This window comes from Danio rerio, chromosome 5, assembly GCF_049306965.1.
Source record: "Danio rerio strain Tuebingen ecotype United States chromosome 5, GRCz12tu, whole genome shotgun sequence".
NCBI lineage: Eukaryota > Metazoa > Chordata > Actinopteri > Cypriniformes > Danionidae > Danio > Danio rerio.
Window position 1 is genome coordinate 30,441,372 of NC_133180.1, and position 24,714 is coordinate 30,466,085.

The 24,714-nt window shown below is 33.9% G+C and overlaps 1 protein-coding gene and 1 long non-coding RNA gene across 5 annotated transcripts; one reads left to right on the forward strand and one right to left on the reverse strand.

The window, feature by feature from the left end:
* Nucleotides 1-4,174: 4,174 nt before the first annotated feature.
* f11r.1 (F11 receptor, tandem duplicate 1) lies at nucleotides 4,175-22,876 on the forward strand. Of its 4 annotated transcripts, XM_073949829.1 has the most exons (11): nucleotides 4,175-4,312; nucleotides 7,311-7,367; nucleotides 8,375-8,491; nucleotides 8,591-8,731; nucleotides 10,407-10,609; nucleotides 11,286-11,388; nucleotides 13,758-13,799; nucleotides 21,613-21,720; nucleotides 21,804-21,816; nucleotides 21,922-21,982; nucleotides 22,146-22,876. In XM_073949829.1, exons 1-11 carry the CDS (start codon nucleotides 4,270-4,272, stop codon nucleotides 22,176-22,178), a joined length of 921 nt encoding a protein of 306 aa, XP_073805930.1. In that variant the 5' UTR covers nucleotides 4,175-4,269; the 3' UTR covers nucleotides 22,179-22,876.
* Nucleotides 8,597-10,247, reverse strand: LOC141385827 (uncharacterized). The gene is made up of 2 exons (XR_012406900.1): nucleotides 9,004-10,247; nucleotides 8,597-8,810 (listed from the first exon to the last, which is right to left on the reverse strand). It is a non-coding gene; the product is annotated as an uncharacterized lncRNA (long non-coding RNA).
* Nucleotides 22,877-24,714: the final 1,838 nt, after the last annotated feature.

A 24,714-nucleotide genomic window follows, 5' to 3' on the forward strand; every position in this document is an offset into this window, starting at 1 on the left:
TATTATTTTTTTCCCATTTTTCCCAAATGATGTTTAACAGAGCACGGAAATTTTTACAGTATGTCTAATCATAATTTTTCTTCTATAGAAAGTCTTATTTATTTTATTTTGGCTAGAATAAAAGCAGTTTTTAATTTTTTAAACACAATTTTAAGGTCAAAATTACCTTAAATTGTCAAAATTACCTTATCAATACCCTAACCTGCCTAGTTAACCTAATAAACCTAGTTTAGCCTTTAAATGTTACTTTAAGCTGTATAGAAGTGTCTTGAAAGATATCTAGTCAAATATTATTTACTGTCATCATGGCAAACATAAAATTAATCAGTTGTTAGAAATGAGTTATTAAAACTATTATGTTTAGAAATGTGTTGAGAAAATCTTCTCTTCGTTAAACAGAAATTGTGTGTGGGGGGGGGGGGGGGGGTGTTAATATTGCTGACTTCAACTTTATATGTAGAACTATATAGATTCATTTGTATTTCCTGCTTCCCATATCCAAAGCTGGTTCTTCATGACCTTGGTCTCCCTCCAGTCTGAGAGTTAAAAGAAAGATCTTTATCTTGAAGCATTGTGTATTCAAGTAAATGTAAAATACAGAAGTTCAATGAAACAGAAGCAGCACAGTGTGAGAGAAAAATTGTTGCAAATCCTGTTAGGCTTCATTCTTTGCTTTCCATAGGGTGTTTTGTTATGTTGCACTGCATTTGCTTAAATCATATTACTTGTTCCATTAGTAGTAGATTAGATTGCTTTTACAATCCAATGATGTTTAGGCATAGTTGTTTAAACTTTGTTTATATAAAAAAAAACATTTAAATAACACGTATAAAATGTGCAGTATTATCACATCTGTCTTTCAGTTCATATTTGTAATTTTGCAGAATGTTGGAAACCGGTAGCCACTGACTTTATAGTATTTATTTTCCTTCTATGGAAGTCAGTAACCACTGGTTTGCAGCATTCTTCAAAATATATTCTTTTCTGTTGAACAGAAGAAAGAAACTCAAACAGGTTTGGAACCACTTGAGGGAGAGTAAAGGATGACCGAATTTTTGTTTCACTTTAAGACAGCATTGCATACGCTGGACTCACAGTAAAGGACTGCAGATTCACTAGAACGGGGGTGTCAAACTCAATTCCTGGAGGGCCGAGCCCTGCACAGTTTAGTTCCAACCCTGCTCCAACACACTTACCTGTTGGTTTCAAACAAGCATGAAGGACTCAATTAGTTTGATCAGGTGTTTTTAATTAGGGTTGAAACTAAACTGTGCAGAGCTGCGGCCCTTTTGGAACTGAGTTTGACACCTGTGCACTAGAAGAATTTGCTGCTGTGACCTTCATTTCTGTTTATGAAAGTTTGAAAAATGTCATGTTTTGCTGCTAAATTCATGTATTTTGCTTTATTTATTTAAAAGTGATATCGATATTGTGACATCTATTAAGTACAGTTAATAGTTCACCTACATTTACCCACCATTTACACACCCTCATGTAGCTCCTAACCCCTATGACTGTTTTATTGGATGAACACAAAATAATATATGAATGTTGGAAACTGGGATTAACTGTAATCCATATCAAAAATACCTCAGTGGCTACCAGCTTCCAACATGCTTCAAAATATCTTCTTTTGTGTTCGACAATAGGTAAAAAATTATCTGACATAAATTAACCCACAATATTGATTAAATGACAAAAGTGCAATTCAAATAAGTTTTATGCATGCAATGAAGTACCCCAAAGTTAGGCTATATGTAAAATTAAGTTACTAGAACTTCCATGGTCTGACTCAGTTAATTCTCTCCCTGCTGTGTTTATGACTAACTGTTTTTTCTAATGCTGTGTTTTCTCCAACCTAGATTATGTAAACAAATACCAGTGGATAAATTGTGATTTTGTGAGACCACACAGACTAAAAATGCATTAGAACAGACCTTACAAAAAAATGCCCTTTAGCATTTTAACAAACTACTGTGGACATTGTTCCTAAATCTGTTAATGTATTTAAAGCTTTAGAGCCAAAACTGACTTAAATTATGCAGAATTCTACTACAGTAGGACAAAACATAAAATAAAAATCAATGTTAAATAGAAAGTTTTGTCTTTTCAAAATAAAATAGTTCAACTGACTATATAAACATCAGAAATAAAAACTTCCCCCTCGGGCCCAAAAAACGTGACCTATTGACGCAACAATACATCTCAAAAAGGGAAATAAGGGAGTTAGACGCTATTATTCTTAAAGACAAAAAAGAGAAGCTGCTATTATTTTTGGTGCCATCTAACTAACACTTAGTTGTGTAAGAAGTTCCATGATCATAGTCTGCATAAATGGAGACTTGTTGCTTTCAGTAAACTGATAATTTGGGTCAGAAAAAAAGTACTCAGTAGCAGTAAATGAATGCTTTTCTATCTTCAGCTTATCCTGTTTAGGAAAAATTTCAAAAGTCAAGTACAAGCAATAAAACATTTAGCAATATTGTTGTAATAATTATAGATTTTTTAGTTTAAAAACACTCATAAATGCAAACATCTGGGCTGTTTGTTTAGTGTAATTATAGAACGTTTTGTTGTAAAGTGTGACCAATTATTAATTTTGGTGATTAATAAAACGATCTGTGTTGATTTGAATTTGTGTGGTGTATTTACAAAATATCTGAAATTAGTGTTGGTCTGCTTCATCCACTCGTAAGCTCAAGAATTAGCATTTCTTTGTGTATAAGTCTATTCTGGGTTTACTCCCCTCATATCTCCAAATTTGTAAAAAGAAAAAAAAAACTCTCTGTAGCCTTCGGTCTCAGGAAGTTTATTTATTGTCTGTATCAGTGGTGTGTACTAAAATGGGAAAAAAAGGCTTTTAAATATGCAGCACCTTTTCCATGGAATAACCTCCAAACAAAGTTTCAGTTTAAAGAGTTGGTTTTACTTCATGCTTTTAAGAAGATTTAAATGATTTGCAGTTTCAAACATCGGCCTGTAGATGTTCTGAATAGTTTTAACTGTCATTGTCTATTTTGGATGAATGTTGTCTGATTTTTGTTTCTATGTTCAACCCGTGTGAACTGTATACTGCCTAAGCTTGGCCAGGACACTCTTGTAAAAGAGATTGTTAATCTGAATGTGCTTTTCCTGGTAAAATAAAGGTTATGATGATGATGATAATAATAATAATAATAATAATAATAATAAAATGTTCAAAATATGTTATCAAATACAGAAAATCTCTCTCTTTTTAAAATGACATTTATTTTATGTGTTTAGGGGTAAGAGTAGACAGAAAAACCTCTGAAGACCAAACTCATGCTAATATTTACTTTTTCATTTTGAAACTGTCTCTGTCCAACCCAACAGGAAATGCCACATCATATTTACATAATGTGGTTAATATGCTTTGGTCGGGTGATGCTATGGTTGTTTTTCACTGGACAAAACCTTTTGTAATTCTACAGGTGAAAATAAAAGCACAACAGTGCAAAGCTAAAAAGTACTAGGCACTTTTATTTTCACACGAGCGATTTCATTCATTCAGAACAATTGTGATGATTTATCAACTCATTTTGATAGAAACTCAAGTTGATGACCTTCTGTCTCTGGGTTATATCTAGTTTCATTGGAATTGTTAATCTCATTTTATATCCTGAGCTGGGTTTTCTTGTGCGCCCCATGACATGAGGCCTAACTACATTGCCTCAGATAAACATGTAGAAACATGATCAACTGTTTTTCACATTGGCTACTGTAATAATGTCATTTTATAACGAGATGTATAAGATGTTTGAATATTGATTTTGTACCCGATGTAATACATACAACTTTCTAACTAAAACCCTTTTTGACAGTAACTAGGCTATCTCTAGCTTATGCTTCTCCACGCCCACTCACAGTTTCTTCCAGATCATGTTGGTTACTTCTAAAGTATGTATACAACATTCTCTTTAAGGATGTTTATTCAACAGTTCAGACATTAAAACTGATTTTTTTGTGTAATTTATCTGGCTTGCACCTGAGTTTACTTTCATGACGTCATACACCGGGGTGTCATGGTGCAGACGATCCAACCAATCACACACGGAACAGGTAAACACAGTATCGCTCAGAAGGGCGTTAGTTTCAGCCTTCCTTCTTATCTGGGCTCAGCTTCGTGAGTGCATAGCAAATACACAGCTAACGTTACTTCAAAGTTCGAGAAAACATTACAATCAAACGGGGATTTGTTTTTTCCTATAAGGAGACTTTTTCTGGAGAACTTATCATTTTGGAGTGAATATGTTGACCTTCGCCTTTGTGTGCTTCTCACTCTTCGTCACAGGTAACGTTAAGAGTCCATGTTTTCAGTGTTTGAACCATTTGTACTTTTGGTTTTCCAGTATACGTCGTGTCGTCAACTGCTGTCTTCCGTGAGCTTTTTAGTCAGAACTTTATAGTTTAAAACCGTACACGCGTAGGTTAAATTTAGCAAACTACTCCAATAACGTTACTTTAAGTCTGGACTTCAGTGAACCAGCTTGTAACGTTAAATGTCGAGTTACACTTGACTGTGTAACCGCCCGAACAGTGTGTAATATTTGATGACCTTATTTACACTCTTAAGCAACAACTCTGAACCGAGTCAACTTTGTTTTCGTAAGGGAATGCTTATATAGCAAATTTGTCCTGCTTTGTTGGTAATTTTAACGTAAGTTTTGTACTGAGCTTGAGAAGAAACAACAGTCTAATTATCACTGTATACACGGAAAAAAGGCCTTTCACGGCTCATCGATATCACCTGGAGAACCTGTATTTCCACCTCGCCCAACCCCCATCCGAAACCCGAGCTATATCTAACTGGGGAATTTACAACAGATGAAAGGTAACCCGGGACGCATGTTCAAATAGTTTAGTCGTCGTTTAATAAAGCGAAATTATTATATATTAATTTTAAACGTTAATGGTGGTCCGCCAGTGACGATAACAACTGTTAATAGTTGATGGTGAGTTAGAGCTGCGCGCATGCGCGAACAATATCCTGTTGAGCTACATATGAAAGTGTTGTTGCGAATACAACGTATTTGGGTATCATTTGTTTACAAGTATTATTCACAAAGCTACAGCCACTTGAAAAAATTGTTCAGCTTTTTAATTGTTCTTCACTGACTTTTACATTAACGTCTTTGTTGTTGTCATGATTTTTCCAACAAGTTTGAAGCCTTTAAAGGCAAAACCACTGAAATATATATTTTTTTCATACACCTGTCCATTTTGAGATTTTAATGAAGGCTGTTTACGGTTTTGTTTCTAAATTATGGAAGAAATACCTAAAGTTACTTCTGTAAACACACACACACACACACACACACACACACACACACACACACACACACTTTTGAACATGTCAAAGTTTTAACACTCTTTTGTCTATTTTCTTTATTAGTTATTTTCTAGGTTGAAATTTTATTGTATTTTATTTGCAGGCACTTAATGGTGAAAAGAACACCAACAGGTTCATAGTTTCACATACAATGACAGTCTATTCTAGTCTAAAATTTAAATAAGATCTCTAACCTGATTCATTTAGATGTTTAAACACAATTTTGGGGAAAAAAGTAAATACATTTTCTTCCAGCAATTCTAAATGTAGTGGTTAATTGTCACCTTTGATATCTTGCCTTGAAGTAAACATGATAGTTTCTCTTCTTGGTCTTTCTCACAGAAAGTAAATATGCTGACATGTTTGTTACAAATGAGTCTGTTGGCAGTGTGCTGTAAATAAAAACATTATGTCTTCAACTTTTTATACTGAGATGACCATCATCTGAAACATAGTAGAGCTATTCTGAAACATTTATGGTTGTGCAAACTATAGAGAACCTTTTGCATATGGTGTGTGTTCCCCTATATGAACTAAGAAGAAATAATTTGTCTTTAATACTTAGGAAGAATAATTAACCTTATTTTTCCCACAAAAGTAGTTGCTATAACTACCCAGCAAAACTGGTTGCTATAAATGTTCCTCCATTAATTTTTAGCCATGCAAAACTGCTTATTATTCTGCTTTGTTATTTTACTTTCATATTATTTAAATTTCAAGGTATTGTCATAAACACACACTTGTTTGAACATTTACTGGCATTTGTTATATTTAGTAAATTGCCCAGAGCAAGTTAATCAGAGGTCACAAAACAATTGCAGTAAAGATCTTACTTCAGCATTGTATAATAAGGTGAATCAGTTTCTTTAAATTAGCTTCTTTTAAACTGAAAAACAGCAAACCACAGGTTTCTGCTATGAGTCCATTGAAGGATTTAAATAAATAGTTAAATAAATAAATACACCCTAAGTTAAAATAAGTTGCTAATTGTGCGAATAAATATATTAAACATTCATATTCAGTAGTTCTAAAAATAAGTACAAAAATCCATTATTTAACTTATTAGAAATATAAAAAATATATGAGCAATTCCATGCAAATGTCAACCTTGCCATGAAAGTTTTCACCAAAATATGGAAGTCGTTTCTAAGTTTTTTGTGTAAGCAAGTATTTTAAAGTACTTTAGAAATACTCAAACATGTCTCTGTCAATGTTTTCAAACTATTATATTTGATTTACCAAAGGCCCAAGTGGCAATTTTACATGTCACATCCATAACAAAGAGATGTCACATCCATAACAACATTTTTTCCTAATAAATGCAAAAATATAAAATAAAATCAATTATGTTTGTTCTATAGAGAACCAACTCTTATCCTTTTAATTATCGTTATTTCTTTTAGGTCATGCAGTTTAATTCACAGAATATCTACAAAGTATGTTGTATACTTTAAACTCAGACTTTTTTGTCACATCCATGATGCATGTTTACTTCCCTCATTAAAAACATAAAAAATTTCACAGATTGGTATTTTTCTCATCCCAGAACTCTGTGTTCGGTTGTTCTCGAAAATATACAGCTGTTTCAATATAATGTTAACATACTTTCTATGTGAATTTATTTTTTGAGTGCTTCCTGCAAATGTCACATAACGCTGGAATTGCACATATATTTAAATCAAATTTATAATATACAGTAGTATATATATTTTTTATGAAATATTTTTTCCCAATTAACTATATAGATGCTTTTTATCATTTAGAATGAGGATGTGTGTCATCTGTAATCATTTCTGGCAGGGATATTTAGATCAAATTTTAGCTACTTTTGTTTGATGTTTATTAAAAAAAAAAAATTATATTTATTTTTTTTATCCTGATGATCTTTATGAAGTTGATGTTTGAACAAAATTAATTTTACCAACATATTTAAAGACTGAAATCTTTTTCTGTTTTTCAGGCATACATGGTTTTCAAGTTACTGTTACTTCTCCAGTAAAAGTGAAAGAGAATGAGGGTAAGTTTAATTTTATTTTTCCTGACCCATTTGTTTGTCTTTCACTTATAATTATTATTATTGAAATGTATAATTGACATTGGTCTCACAAGAATATTTAGGACAAGATTTATTTTCAGTACTTTAGTAGTTCTGTCTCTCCTAATTATTTTGTATCTATATTTGGTGTGCGTGTGTGTGTGTCTTGAATATAATCTTTACTCCTATTTTTCCATAGATGTACAGTTTTTCAAAATCTGTCATCTATTTTGCCTTTATTTCTTATAATTAGTACTGGAACATAAGTATGGGAAAGTCAACATTAGAGCTTGAACAATGAACTATTCACCCATTTTCCAATTAGGTCTGGGCGATATGGCAAAAATGCAATCTCAATAATTATTTTCCATTTTGAACAATAACGATTTATATTTCGATAAAAGTTTTAATGGTGGCAAACTTTGGTACATCTCTAATATCAACACTGTTTTAGATTCACATTGTTGCTCATTTCTGCTGTGTAATTGGCTCTTAGATCAATATAGAGTAAAAAGGTCCAGGGCTTATTATTGTAATTGACAATTGTATCGTGATTCAATATAATATTTTATATCAGCCCAGCTCTAGATAAACCTAGATTTAGTATTACATTTTATAGAAATATTAATTATTAGTATTTTATTAGTTATTAATATTTACCCTTTTATTCTCATTATAATTTTACACTTTTTAATGTTCCGTGGTTGAGTTAATGATGTTTTTGCAAATGATTATAATTACATTCTTACTCCAATACTGTAACGAAGTTAATAACTGACTGTTTACAGTTTAATTTAAGTTGCTCCCATAATTTGCCCAAGGCGTCATGAGGTAAAGCATAAACTTAAATGTTTTGCACTATTGTGTAGCATTACAAATGTAACCGTCGTCTGGCCCAAAATCGTATCTGCCTGTTTTGGATGATCTTCATTTTGGACGCATCCATATTTGCACAGGAAGATAAACAAAGCATTGCTGTTTTCTTTCAGGAGTTGACTTGCAATGTTCCTACACTTCTGACTTTGGAGCAACACCCAGAGTAGAATGGAAGTTCAAGGATCTCAAAGGCTCTCAGACATTAGTCTACTTTGATGGCAAGCCAACTGGTATGAACGCAACTTTAAAACCTTCTCTTATTGTCTGTTAATGTGTCAAATGAGAATAGATCAATGAGATGTTGCATTTGTGTTTTGTTTTTTCATCAGGTCAATATACAGGCCGTGTCACCATGTACGATAAAGGACTCCGATTTAACAAAGTGACACGAGCAGACACTGGAGACTATGACTGTGAGGTGTCTGGAAGTGGTGGATATGGAGAGAATACCATTAAACTCACAGTACTTGGTAAATCAGTTTGAGTTATGCATAGTCTTACTACCGAATAGTAAGTATTAAGTATATGTTAAGATACACTTAATACCATCTAAGTGTACTCAACTGTGCTATTGAGACACTCTGAAATTGAACTAAAATGTGCTTTTAACATACTATATCTGTATTTTAAAAAATATATTTAGTTACAACTAGAAATACACTTGAACCCTAATTTTAAACATATTTATAAATATATTTAAGAATAGCTTAAAGCATAATAGTAATATATTAAAAGAATATACAAAATGTGAAAGCAGTGTGCTAAAATACACTAAGTACACTAATTATACTTTTTCAGTAATGTACTAAAAGTGCTCTATTTTCACACACTAATTTTGTACTTGATGTACTAAAAGTTAGTATTCAGTATGTTAAGATAAACTTAATACCATCTAAGTGTACTCAACTGTGCTATTGAGACACCCTGAAATTGAACTAAAATGTGCTTTTAACATACTATATCTGTATTTAAAAAAATATAGGTTTACTTTGTAGGGGATTTGCAGTGAAAGACCAGTTGCGATGAATAAAAACAAAGAGTCAGGAATGAAATAAAATAGATGAGTTTTAATGAGTTTTGATTTAATGAGTTTTTTGTAGTTTTGACAGCAAGAAATCAGCTTCAGCACTCTCCATGAGCTCCACAGGTCGACCTTCCTTACATTCAGAATACAGTGATATTTATGCTAACAGAGTCAACAAACCCATGTCATTAGATTGTTTAGACATCCTCATGTAATTGGTTAGACAAAAGATAATTAGGTAGAAGGATAAACAGTCCAGAACAATTTTAGAATATGCAATGTAAAACATATGTTTCCTTAGATTATCATATTATTGACTACACTGGATATACACAAACATATCATCCCTTCTGCATGCCAATTCTTGGCTCTCCTGATCATTCCTTGACTTACAACACACACATACTTCAAGACAATAATGTTTTGGTAAGATTACTACACTCAAAATCAATTTAAGTGTTAGTGATAATAGTGCATTCACATTAAGTGTACTTAAGTACAACTTTTGGGAAAAAGTACTTCTACTACAATACATTAGTAATAGATTTTTAATAAAGTCAATTTGATGTAAACCTAAAATTACCACACTCAAAATCAATTTAAGTGTTAGTGAAATTGCATTCACATTAAGTGTACTTAAGTACAACTTTTGGGAAAATGTACTTCTACTACAATACGTTACTAATAGATTTTGTATATATTAACTTATTTTGAACTTAGGATTAGTATGTAAACAGTGTACTAAAAATAAACTAATTGTTATAGCATTTAAAGCACACTTTTAAAAAACACAAAAATAAAACTTTTGGATGTTTTTTCTGTAGTGTACTTTATTGTAGTACACTAAAAATTTAAGTATTACTGGTATTTAGTGTACTTTTGTCAAGTGTACTAAAGTCCTACTGAAGTATAAACATACTTTTAATTAGTATATTTATAGTGTAAAACCATCAAACTTATTTAAACAAAAAATAACAATGTACTAAAAATGTATTTGCGGGTATTTAAATGTATTTTATTTGCATTTTTAATTATATTTTTTTTCACCTGGGATAAGCTGCAAAATGTGGGAACTTATCATTCATATTGTTTCAAACCTGCTATCTTTTTCCCTACTTCAGTTCCTCCCGCCAAGCCCGTATCCAGAATACCTTCCTCTGTCACAACAAGCAGTAATGTCCGGCTGACTTGCTTTGACCCAGTTGGCTCTCCTCCATCTACCTACAAGTGGTACAAAGACAACACCCCCCTCCCTGAGGACCCAACCAAATTCCCTGCTTTTAAGAACCTCACTTACAAAATGAATGTTTTCAATGGAAATTTGGTGAGTGTTTATTTTCAATACGAGAAAACATGCAGTACTATACAGTTGTAGTCAGAATTATTAGCTCCCCTGAATTATTAGCCCCCCTGTTTATTTTTTTCCCCAATTTCTGTTTAACGGAGAGATTTGTTTTAACACGTTTCTAAACATAATAGTTTTAATAACTCCTTTCTAATAACTGATTTATTTTGATCTTTTCCATGATGACAGTAAATAATATCTGACTATATATTTTCAAGACACTTCTATACAGCTTAAAGTGACATTATTAAGACTTAACTAGGTCAATTAGGTTAACTAGGCAGGTTAGGTATATGTTATGTATATGTATATAGGTTTTAGGTATGTATAAGGATTTTTGTTATAAGGATGTTTGTTCTGTAAATTATCGTAAACAAATATTAAAGGGGCTAATAATATTGACCCTAAAATGGTTTTAAAAAAACAAAAACTGCTTTTTATTCTAGCTGAAATAAAACAAATAAGACTTTCTCCAGAAGAAAAAATATTATCAGACATGCTGTGAAAATGTCATTGCTCTCTTAAACATAATTTGGGAAATATTTACAAAAAAAAATTAAAGGGGGGCTATTAGTTCTGTCTTCAACTGTATATTGCTATATTTGTTTATTACTATAGAATCAATTTTGTAAATGTGTTTGACTTGTGTGATCAGGAGTTCCCGAGTGTGTCTAAGATGGACACTGGCTCATATTTCTGTGAGGCCAGTAATGGAGAAGGTGTCCCTCAGCGTGGTGATGAAGTGAAGATGGAAGTCCGTAAGTAACTTTTGCTGTGTCACAGTTGGCATGCTGTTTGTAATTCTTAACTTGAATTAGTGTTTCAAATTATAAATTGTTAAAAATAATGTTTCAAAAGTGAAGTGTACATTCACACTCTTTTGAACTGCTAATATTGCCATAAAACCATTTGCAAAGGGATTTGGTTGCACAAACATCAGGGGTCTAAAAAGACCAATGGTTAATGGTGCTGTAGGTGATCTGCCAGAATGCTAACGTTAACATAAGAGCTTTGAAAATGTTTGTTCCTCCCCTGCTGTGTAAAGCCACTAAAGTCCTGAAAGCACACCTAATATATGATGATAGACACCCTTATATTACACTAGATCATGTAATTCACCAGCTGGAAAACTCTATGAAGACATGCACTTTGTCCAGCGGGTGCAGGAATTATATTTCCCCAAAACTGGCATTGGGGTAAAGTTGGTTTTATATTCGCACATTCTGACTTTCTCATTATTAATATAATTTCAGAAAAATATTGTTTGCAAATTCTAAATAGTAAAATCAAATAATCAGCCAATGACTATAAAATACAACATTGTTCACAGTCAATGAAACGGTGCTAATGATGTTTTGAAATTATACTATTTCAGACCCAATATTTAAAGTAGCGTTAAGCCTGGTTCATACATGTGCGTCGAGTGATCGGCGTGACCCACAATGCTTGCCTTGCGCGTAGCCATGTATTTATACTTCATTGTGCTGTTTGTGTTGCTCTGCACTTCCAAAACGCTAGCTGGCAGTAGGTTTTTATGTTCCTCTGTGTCTGGTTTCTCTACTGGTGTTTTTTTTTTTTTCTGAACGCTACCTTAATGTAGAAGTAGCTCAAACTCGCTCAATTTGAGGCGGGAGCCGGCGGACATGCAACAACTTTAATCATAAGGTGAACTCAAAACACTATACTCATCATCAACCTAACCAGCACAACAAAAAATGTTTCTGAAGACAATCACCTACTGCACTTTTTGGTTTGATTTTAATAATAATCTGATATCCAATTTAAAAAACAAACAATACTTGACTAAAGTTATCTTTATTTAATCAGGATTAACTTTCATGAATACATGTTTGGTCATTAACTCAAGTGCACCTGTATGTAATTGGAAGAACAGAACAGAACATCACCTGTTAAATAAGATGCAAAAATAAAATGGGTAATAATACTAACCATAATAATAGTAATATATTTAATAACAACAACAACAACAGATATCTTTAGCCCTATTTGGATGATAATCATTTCTCAGGAGGATGTAAGTGATTTTTCACTATATTCAGGGAGTATTTGGTGGCTAGGCCTCTGAATGCAGAATATCTGTGATTTTTTTTTTCCTCTCAAAACCTGCAAGCTCATCTCTGGCTGGGCTACCTACTGTTTTTTTTTTTTTTTTTTTTTTTTTGACCAGCACAGAGATTGTGTGGTGATTTTAATTGTCATTTAAATCCACATCTCTGAGTTTCTAATGTAGATCTTTCCTAAAGTCTTTTTGGATTCATGGTAAGTTGCATCAGAAAAGCAGCATCTTATTTGCTAAAAATAGACACATACATTATCGAAGAGTTACAGTACTTAATGTCTGTGTTGGTCAAAAAACATAAGGCAACTTAGCCAAAGATGATTTTGCAAATTGTGGGAGGAAAAAGACAGACATTTTTGATTCAGAAGCCTATAGTTACCAACTACTTCCTGTATATAGTGAAAATCACCTGCATCCTGCTTAGAAACATTTACCATACCATTCAGTGCTGAACGATTGATCTTATCGCAGTTGCAATCGCTATTTCAGCCAATGTGATTACATTACAGCAAATCTTGCGGATTTATATTAAATAAACAAATGCATTTGTGGACGTAACAAGACATTCATTCTGTTTCACACCGCAAGTGAAAGCAGTGCGTGCGCAGCGCGTATGGAGAGCAGAAGCAGCACGCAGGCGTTTGCCTTCACATCAGCTGCGTCTGCAGCGCGCAGCTCTTCGGCAGCTGAGATCAATCTATCCTTGTCTATTCTATCTAGTTACATATTTCTCTCTGTATATACAAATACACCTTTAAAAAAAAACTTTTTATCTGCACTAAGGCCCACAGCAACCTCCTCCATGCTGTTTTTTTTTAACCTGCAAGTCTTTATTTTAGAAAGTATATAGATCATACAGTACTGTATGCTTCTCAAGCTCTATGAGGAGCGTCATTCATGTGCACTCAGAAGACAATCACCTGTGTCATCATGTCATTTGGTTTTTGATCGTCAGGATGTTTTAGGCCTAGTTATATTAATATTTATACAATATAGTTATAATGATATCTATACATAATCAAACTAGTGTTACTTTCTCCGCTTCAGTAATGTCCAGCTGCAGGGGCCCCTGCAGGTCTTCAATCCAAGGTAGGCACAAATCCAGCACCGCCCTGCGTTGGCTGTTATTTAAGTATTCAAACATTAAATAACGAATGCATCAAGTAAAATAAAAACAAATATTTTTTATAATTTAGCAAAATTCTGCTCTTTTTATCTTTGCATTTTCATTCTATTTTTGTTAGTTTTAATATTTTATTGTCTTCATAATTAAAGCCATAGACAAAATCCTGCTTGAAATTTTAGAAAATATTTTGCGTAGCTACCCAGTATGTATGAAAGATAACTGAGAAAAAAAAAAACACAAAAACATGTTACTTGCCCCCATAAATGTCTAAATTATATTTAACTGAATCGTAAAAAAAATTGAAAATTGCTCATTTTTATAAAACATTTTATAATTATTTTTTGAGTTAAAACTAATAAATAAGGAAATAAATAAGAAAACGTACATATAATTTAAATCATTTCTTTGGTGTTTAAGCCATGATCTGTCTGCATTAATGTAAATGACATCATTGCCCAACCTTCATTAATAAAATCGGTAGCGAAACTGTGCATATTAGCCTATTATTACTATAAAAAGTAGGCCTATATTACTGCCTTCAGTCATTAAAGCAGTAGTGCAAAGTAATACGTGAATTAATTGCGTAAATGAAAGGAACAACAAAATCAGTCATCAGATCAAGTGCAATATGGGATTAAAATGCACCAGCCTGATCTCATAAGGAAACGTAAGCATTATCTGTTCTTCAACGAGAAAAAAAATCAGACACGACACAGTAACCACGTTTATTAAAGCTACTAGGCAGGTCGTGTTTATGATCATTAATATTAACAACTAGATATTAATAACATCAATAATTCCTCTCGCTTTAGACTTTACCTTTTACAGCTTGTTCTTGTCGGCGCAATATAAGTTTATTGCAAGAATCAGATAATGAAGATTAAGATCATGCTTTTCCTTCATTGCATTCTATCCATAAGGTGTTTTATTTATTTATTTATTCATTTAAATTTTTTAAATGATGGGGACAATATTCACTGCCAAAATGGTCTTCTCGTACCACCAACAAATTACACCCCTGTAGCCTACATAGATTAATTTACATTTTGTGTAAAAAATTAAGAAATATCAAAGACCAAAGTATTATGCTAAAATATCTGTACAAACGTACATGTTTGTTTCACTTTCGTTGATAAAACAACACAATACAGCCTACAATAATGTAGTTAGCCTAAATATTAAATAACTTTAACTCCTTGAAACTGTATAAAAACAATTAAACGTTACATTAAAAACTTCACAAATAGCCTACAATTACAATTTACTAATCAATAATAATATAAATAGTAACTAAGAAGAAGAAGAACAAAAATATTAGCCTATGCTTTTAACAATATAAGTCAGATGTTGAAAAAACTGCGTCTCTCCGCCTTTTGTTTTCTATTAATTCTTTGCCAGAAAAACTAACATGTTGACTTTTGTCCAGTTTAAGCGGAGGTCTAATTGGGACAATGTTTCTAGTAGCACTGAATACACGCTCAGACGGTGTGCCTGTAGCGCAAATGCAGATACTTTTTTGCAACCGAAGAGGGTATCTGCCACACCTATAGCTGGGCATTTGCGTTCAGAAGATGACATGACGCTGCAGCTCCGCACATGTACACATGTACAGCATTTATTAATCATAAGTGAAAATTTACTAATGAATTATTAAGATCCAAGTCCGTGCTTGTTAACATTAGTTAATGCACTGTGAGTTAACATGAACAATGAACTACTGTATTTTCATTAACTAACGTTAACTAACATGAACAAATACAGTAGTAAATTTATTGTTCATTGTTTGTTCATGTTAGTAAATGCAATAATTAACACTAACTAATGAACCTTATTGTAAAGTGTGACCACATATTTTTCTAAACAAGCCGTACAAATAGCTTCATCCTAATTATTGGTTCGCCTTTCTCGTTCGCCACGAATCCAAAATGTTTTCAGATTGGCGATGTAATAGGTTTTCCAAGGGCGTTCATGGCTGAACTTGAACTTGCTGAAACTTACAAACCTCGCTGTCACCTAAACAGAAACCTTGCAGTGCTTTCATTTGACTGAAGAATGAAAAAGACGCGACTGAAGGGCGAATTGGGTAACACGCTTTTTCCGCTCGAGCACACAGCGCGCAACGGCAAAACTTGAGGCGCGCGAGCGAGCATAAGGAGAGTGTAAAACACTTGCGGGTTGCAACCGTCAGTAAACCATTCAACAGATGTCCCTTATGCAGCCAAACTTTAAAAATGTATAAATTATATATTAGTATATAGTTTAACTGATACCATTAATCGGTTACAAATGCACCCTTTCGGTTAACGGTTAATCGGTTATTTTGAGCATCACTAATTAAACCGCATGCGCAAGCTCTAAAATATATACATTTTTTTTCTCTCACGGCCGCACGCCGGAGTTCCGTCATGGTGCCGGGATACTTTAAGCCCTGCTGTTGAAAAATAAAAAATTCAGCATTATTAGTAATCTGTGTGTGCGTTTTTCTTGATAACAAGCAAGTTGAGTCATACCACTTGTTTATCGTATCACAATCACAAATCGCAATTTTTACCTTAATTATCGCAATGTGATATTTTTCCCAAATCGTGCAGCCCTAATACCATTTTTAAACTTGTATGTTGCAGTCCAATGTAATTGGCTCTTGTCAATAACTAGGGCTGTGCGGTATTAAAGAACAATGCAATGACATGATAATGTAAATGGAAAAGTAATGCTAAGATAAATAATAAGTAAAATTTTGATCGTCTGCACAGCCTGGATCATGACAATCACACCAGCACTGATGCAGATGCCCATGTGAATCTAAAATGAGGTTGAACAGGGTTGGAGAAGAACTTAAATACTAGCATCTGACTGAGCACACAAATGATCATGTGAGACACATAGTTCTAGGTTTGTATGATTATAACCAGACATCCACCCTCAAATTATCTTCGTCTGAGAGCACACTTGAACTCAGTAGAGCTAGAGGTTTTATTTCTTTAACAGATCGCCATCCAAATAGGACTTAAAGGGCACCTAGGTTACCTTTTTTTAGATTTATGAATCATTTGTGTCTCCAGAATTTGTCTGTAAAATTTCAGCTCAACACCCATCAGATTTTTTATTGTACATTTTATAAGATTGTTCTGTTTTATACATTTTTGCTCTGGGTGGCGGTTTTCCTGTTCTGCGCCTTTAATGCTGTGTTCACACCAGATGCGGAACGCACGGATAAATCGCGCTATTCGCGCGTAAATAGACTAGTGAACATTTGAGTTTACTCGCTTCATTCGCGCGTCAAACCCCGCTTCATTCGTGTGTCAAATTCACATCCGAACAGACGCGGATTCGCGTGATGGGCAGGGCTTCTGTCTGCCCGAAGACTCTAGCTTCATAGCTAAATGGCTAACATGAATTTTATGAAGAACATAACAGTGTTTATGTGCTTAATGAAGACTAGAAAAGTGTTGATATGTTTAGGGCCCAGAGTCCACTACATTCTTTCAGAGGTGCATCCAGCTCTGTGAGCTCATAAAGTCCTCCAGAAACTTAACCTGGATGACTGGAGGCTTTCAGCGGTGCTTCTGGCTGAGCCAAGCCGAGTTTGATGAACTGTTGTCGGTGAAGGCTGGAGGATTTCCCTCGGAACACCGACAGCAGGTTCTACGTCACAATCACGCCCCCACAAGAGCAAGCTTCTGATTGGTTAACGCGGCCCGAATGTACGCTGAAGTTCAGATTTTCGAAATGGAGAGATTCGCACGAAACGCTCGTTAAGCGCGTCAAACGCACAAAACGCTCTATTCGCGCGTTTGCATTGACTTAACATGTAAATCACTCGCGCTTGACGCGCGTTCCGCGTCTGGTGTAAACGCAGCATAAGGCTAGTCCTCCCCGCCCACCGTTTCTACGTGCCTTTCTGCGTGCCTTAATCTCCTCCCTCGGCTGCATCAGACCGTAAACAAACAAACAGACATAAAGGAAGCAGATCTCATGTAGCGTTTGTGAAAAATACTGCAGTAAGAACTTTACCCATGATTATTTGATGCATTTGCTGTGTTAAGTTACAACGATGAGTCGCGCACACAATGTCGTTACAAAGTTCACGCGCACACACACACAGACACGCATACCCAGCACGGACACGATACACACATACATACAGACACTACGTTTAGCTTTGCACTCATTTTTCACGCATATGTGACAGGATACAGGCTAATCTCCACTGCTGTATGGATATCTGTTATGTTAATGTATAAAATAAACCTGATTTAACGTCTACAAACCGGGATTGAAGTGTCTTCTTTTATAATTGTTCTGACACGTGGCTGTGCTGATGAAGTAATTCTAAAGTAAATCGCTGTAATTCATTACTCACATGCACTGTTTTAAAACATTTTAAACTTGTGAAACTCGCTCTTGATCACATTTGATGACCTTTGATGATCTTAGTGAACTGAACAGACCTTTCATTCCTGGTTGCATTGCGCTCAACTTCTCTTGTTGATATCATTATGCACATGACTACCGAGACATGTTACGCAGCTGTCAATCCTACGTCAAGTTGCGGTCGGTCTGAAAACCGCTCTAATTGGTCCATCGTTTTTATGTTGTTAAATTGAAAAAGAAAAGAAAAAGGGCTCTATGTGTTTATATCACCCCAATATTACCACCTATACACTATACCTACACATATTTCTGTCCAAACTGCTTGAAAAGTAGATTTTTCACGATCGGTGCCCTTTAAGAAAGTGAGTGCTGACATCATGCCTTCTCATAGAATATAGCTTGCTTGAAAGAATGATGCATTTCCATCACAATTTGACAACTGCTGCTCCGCATTATATTTTTGAGATTTTTTTTAAAGCATTTGAATATGAGACACATGATTTTATTATTTCTAAGCATTTCTAAGATATAATATTCTTATAATCTTTTAACACCGTAAACCTTTTACAAGTTTCATATTGCGATACAGGGTTAACAGCAAAAAGGCATTGTTAATCTTGTTCAGAGGAGGGTTCTGAGTTCATGGGTTCTGCTAATCCTGTTTACAAATTACAAGTGTGCAAATGTACTTTACTAAGGATTAAAATGCTGGCCTGTTGAATACTGTTAAAATCATTGTCAGATGCTGAGGAACCCACTCAGTTTGAACAAGTATGAGCTAATAAGCAACTATATTACTGTGTGAATTAGGGATGAGTAGCCGCATTTCCATTATCAGGCCAGTGCGAGCCAGGGCTTATATCGGGCCAGGCCGGGCCAATCGCCCGGGAGGTTGAGCAGTGAGGCCGAAATCATATCGCGTTTCCACTGTGGGGCTAGTAGCTCGCAGCGCGTCACGCAAACCCCGCCCCCAAAACATCCCCCGAATCGAACGTCACTCAAACCGCCCACTTCAGCGAGAATCATGCAGATAAAGCACACCATCACATCATCACGAAACTATTAAAATTAGGACAAACAAAACAAACAAATGACACGTTACTGTTCAGTAGTACAACGCATGTCTATACGCACATGCCCCTGTGTTTTTAATTATCATTTTAATTTACTCGCCGACCGACTGTTGGCATCGAAATCCAGTGGTCTTGCCACCAACGGAGGTACCCAGCGCAGGGAGCACACACATCCATAATATAACACCACAAATATAAAATTCTCTGTTAATAACTCAATATAAAATGTATTTTATAACATCCTCAAGACAGAATCTGTCCAACATTCAAACAAATGCTCCGGAGAGAACTGAAACATGATTTTTTTTTCCCTATAGGCTTTATGACACTTAATAGGTGATTCCCTTTATTTAAAGATGTTGCTTATTATATCTTGAGAAAAGGAAAGTGTTCAGTGTTTCAGCACATAGCAGCACGTAATAAAATATAGCCTATATTTCGTTGCGCTCAGCAGCTATGCACTAATAAAGCTCTTTATGTATTTAAAATTTCCTTTTTTAATTTTACCACGTTATATTAAAACATACACACTTGTTTGAGGACACAGAACACATTTTAAACTTGCAGTTTTCCCCGTCAAAAAAGTGCTGCGCAGCTGCAGACAGAAAAAAAGGTCGCCTAGTTTCTGCTTTCACTCACCTCAAATGCTCTGTTTGCAAGATTTGATTAATTTCATCGTATGCAAACACTTTATAAATAATATTTAAAACATGTTCCGGTGTTTATTTATTTATTTATTGTTTTAGAAAATATCTAAAATCTTTTTTTTAAAGAGGCTTTTGAAAAATGAAAGTTTAATATAAATTTGAAACAGTTTGATATAGTACCTAATTGTTATAGCTATAGCTTTTGTTTTAGTTTTATATTGGTTTATTTATTTAATGTGATTTTATTATAGGCCTATCTGATATTTGTAATTCTTTAAATTATTTAAATATAGGGCTATTTTATCTAGATATGACATTGTTTTGAGCCTACAAAAGTGGACATGAAATTTGTAAAGTTTAATGTCTTACTGTTGTATTCATATAGTGTATTATCTCCAAAATAAATTAAAACAATAAAAAGAAAAGAAAAAAGCCGCTCGCGGCATCAACAGAGCTATGAATGGAGCGCTCTTTTCCTCGGTCTCACACACATACATAGGCATCTAAACGCGCAAAAGCACACCTATTAAACTTGACAAAACCTCTTGAAAACCTTTACTGTCTGCTTTGTCTTTAATATGGTGTAAAGATTATTATGCGTTATTGAAACATTAAAGAGATGCAGCAAAGAAAAATCACTTATTAAAACTATCATTTTATGCAACAGCCTTACATTTAAAAGAGAAACATAAGGGTGATCATATGCAAAAAAGACCCCAGCCTATAATTTGTTCTAGATGTTTTCTTTCCCTTATTTATTTATTTGTTTATGTGTTTGGCGCATGTACTCGTGTGCGATCGGAAAACTGTGCCCGCCTCTCCTTTCACTCCGCCCCCAAGCCCCGGCTGGCCCCCTTTGGCCCAAGGTATTCGGCGGGCCGAAAAAGGCTGGCCGCTGGCCCCAAGAAAGCCCCGCTTTGGCCCGATTAGGCCCCGGAAGTGACAGTGGAAACGCCACTGGCCTTGGCTCGCCCTGGCTCGCTCGCTTTAGGCGCGATAGTGGAAACGCGGCTAGTGATTAGGCCTAAAATCAAAATCATTTTAACTCTTACGCATTGCCAAAAACAAACTGTCACTTTTTCTTCTTATAAAAAGTGAAAGTAAATAACTTGCACTTTTGAAAACGACATCAATTATTTTCTGTGTTTTTCATATTAAAAGGAGAAAATGAGCAGCATCTCTTCTAAATAAATCCGCTCTTTTATATCCTGTAAATACAGTGCATTTGTTGCATCTTCTGTAAACAAATATTTTAATGTAAATAATAATTTTATTATAATGGAAAATATGCTTTCTCAAGGCATCTCTGGTGTAACTTCCATTTATCGTCGATGTAGTGCAAATGTGCAACGTGTAGTTGCATTTTTTTGAGAGGTTTCAGGGATTGGGGGGTTAGCAAGCTCGCAAAGGGTGCGCCAGACCATTCCGGTGGGTTCGCAGAAGGATAAATTAGCTCTAACAGAGCGGGGTCACGTACCTTCACACACTGTAGGGAAAATAATTTTAAAAATGGACTAGAAAAAAATGTATAGATTATAGGTTCAGAATGTTGATTTCGATTACTTTTTAATTAGTTGCCCAGCCCTAGTGTGAATATCTTTTATAACTGGTGTTCTTGATGTGAATTTTGAAAGTATCAATTCTCTAACAGATTGAGTTGGATGTGTTGTTCTCTGTTAAAGGTGATCTGAATGTTGGAGGCATTGTTGCAGGGGTTATTGTGGCATTGCTGGCAGTAGGTTTGCTGCTCTTTGGTCTCTGGTATGCCAGCAAAAAGGGATATCTGCCAAGTAAGTTCTCACTATAATTAAAAAATTCTAAATGGTTAACTTTATTTAGAATGACCTAATTTTATTTTTTCTTTTCCTCACAGAATTATCTGAAACGTAAGTGTAGAATTTGTTTTCCTCTTTGATGCATGCGTCTTAAAGCTTTATCTTTCATAACAAATCTCCTGAATGTAACTAAATGATATAAATGATCTCTTGCAGAAAACAGAAACCGCAAGCTGTTTATACACAGCCTCAGACAGATGATGTGGATGAGGCTAATGTAAGTACAACAGATTTTGCCCATTTGTGTAAATGATATTAAACAGATTAATCTAATTCCTCAGTTTTGGTTTATTCCTCTGTGTCTTTTTGTAATTGTCTCATCTGAATAGTGTTAATTGTGGAATTTATATTCACAGTTTGTTTGTTGCTGTCTCTTTCAGGGATTCAGACAGAAATCATCTTTTGTGGTGTAGCCTGTGCTCATCTGAATGAAATTCTGATTGTTGCCTAGATAAAAAAAAAGGTCTGCATAGGTTCAAGCACATCAGGATTTGTGTGTATGTGAAAGGTGTGACTTAGATCATAGAAATGTGCAGAAAGCTTTAAAACATGCCAGGCAGATTCATTTTGCATATTGGCATTTAGAAATGTAAAATCTGTGCATCTCTCTTTTGCAGAAATGATTAGAAATGTAATTTATTGAGGTACACGAGTAATTTGTGAGTGGAAAACAAATTTAATATGGTTTAATATTGATCCTTTTGTTAATGTAATTTACTCTGATTTGTTGCATTGGTATGGATTAAAGTATCCATTTAATGTGATTCTGCACTATGAGATAAACTTTTTGTGTTCTCCATTCAGGTAAAACAATGCCCTTTGCCCTTCATATAAACATTTGCTGTACATTGCAGTCATGATATGTTGTTCTTTTACTTCTGTTACTTTTTATGATGGTTTGCTCCGTGTTTTTGTGTTTTATACATATTTCATGAAATGTAAATATCGCTTTCAAACTTTTATTGCATTTTATAGGATTTTAAATCAAGCTTCATTGACCTCTCTGACTTGTTCACATCTTCCCTCTTATTTTTCTTGTTTGAAGTTTTAATGTCTGACTTCCAATTCTTCTGAATTCTTCCAATAAATGAAACATGCTAAATTTAGTGTATGCAATAGTATGTGATATTTCTCTATTTGCAGATTCACAAGAAGTCTGATTGTTTTGAATTGATTGAACACAGTTGTTGTCGAATCATTTTAAATCGTGCCCATAATGTGACGTGATTTAAGAAGTTCTAATTATGACCACTAGGAGACGGTGCAGCTGTGTACAACTGCTGAAACTGACTTGCCATTGTCATGCAGTGACTCAACAGGGTGTAACATGAAATTAATTTATTGTACAGCTTTACTTTTATTCATGATTTTACTACACTGTTTTCCCTACGTTTAATTAATTTAATTGAAGGGTGTCCTTTTGTAATTTTATAAAGTGCTATTTTTATAATATGATTAATATGTTTAATATATTAATTATATATTAATATGATTAATATATTAATAATAAATAATCAGACACCTAAAACCAAGAAACGTTCTTTAACCAGGTATATTATGCTGTCTATTGTCATATTTTTGACAACTTTTTTTTTTGAAATTTGGAAGAAATATTATCTGCCTTTTTAAAGGATAAAACCAATAATAACACTTTACACAAACACATACCTAACTAAATCTCTAAATTAAGAGATTGTTTTCAAAGCTGTATTATAAATTGTCTAGCCTATTATTCACACAATTAAACTGTATAAGCTGATTTTTGTAAAATATTTTCACAGGGGAAAAAGTTTATTATAGCCTGCAAATTTACTTAACCTTTATGTACTGTTGTGATGTTTTTATCCACAGGTGATTTTTTTGTGTGTTAATTTGGCCAGAACTTTTTCTGTTTCAGCTAGCAGAATGATTTTTGGTAAAAAAAAAAATAAAAATAAAATCTTATTTTGACTAATATTTTGAGAATTAACTCAATACAGTCTGGGAAAAATTACCTTTTTGTTATGTTAGGGATGAAAACATCCATAAATCTGCATAAATATGTTTGCACAATTCTGTTAATTCATAATTGGTGTCACTAATTTGGTGGAAAAAACACAAAATGATGTATTTGCAATATAAAAAAAGTTATTGTGGACCAAATTTAAATTATTTTATACCTTTTATTAAAATTTTGGACACGTGAAACAACATTGCCTTTGCATTGTTTTTCTTTTTTTTATTGTAAAACCCCATATAATCATGCATTTTTAATTGTTGATGGTTTTCCCTGTTGGGAAGAGGTCAAATGAGTAATTATCAGTTATCACCAATAAATCGTTAGATTGACCTGTGCAGAAAAAAAGCTCTGGATTTTATATGGAGTATAACAGCAGAGTGTGTAAGTGAGTGAGTGAGTGAAAGTATGAGGGTGATCTTTACGCACTTACCTTGGTGTGTCTGAGAAAATATGCATCTCAGCTCTTAGAATTACATGGAGTAAATAAAAACAAAGACTGTGTTTATGCACCATCTAATGTGGTTATAATGGAAGTCAATGGGGCAAAAACAGCCAACGACTGTAAATAAGGGACAAAAAATCCTAACAATGCATTGAAGTCAATGTTACTAATCCTTCACATGATCAAGACTATAATAAAACGTAAAAAAATCCAGTCCACAATTACTTTTTATACTAAAGATACATCATTTTGTGTTTTCCCCCCCCCACAAAATCAGTGACATCATTTGTGGACTTGGCAATAAAAAGAGTTAAAATCCTGTAAATTTGCTAAACAGTTTTATAGTTTTGATGAGGTCGGAGGATGATATATATATATATATATATATATATATATATATATATATATATATATATATATATATATATATATATATGTGTGTGTGTCTGTGTGTGTCTGTGTCTGTGTATCTGATGCATTTTTGCAGCAGATTAATTCAGTGGATGTT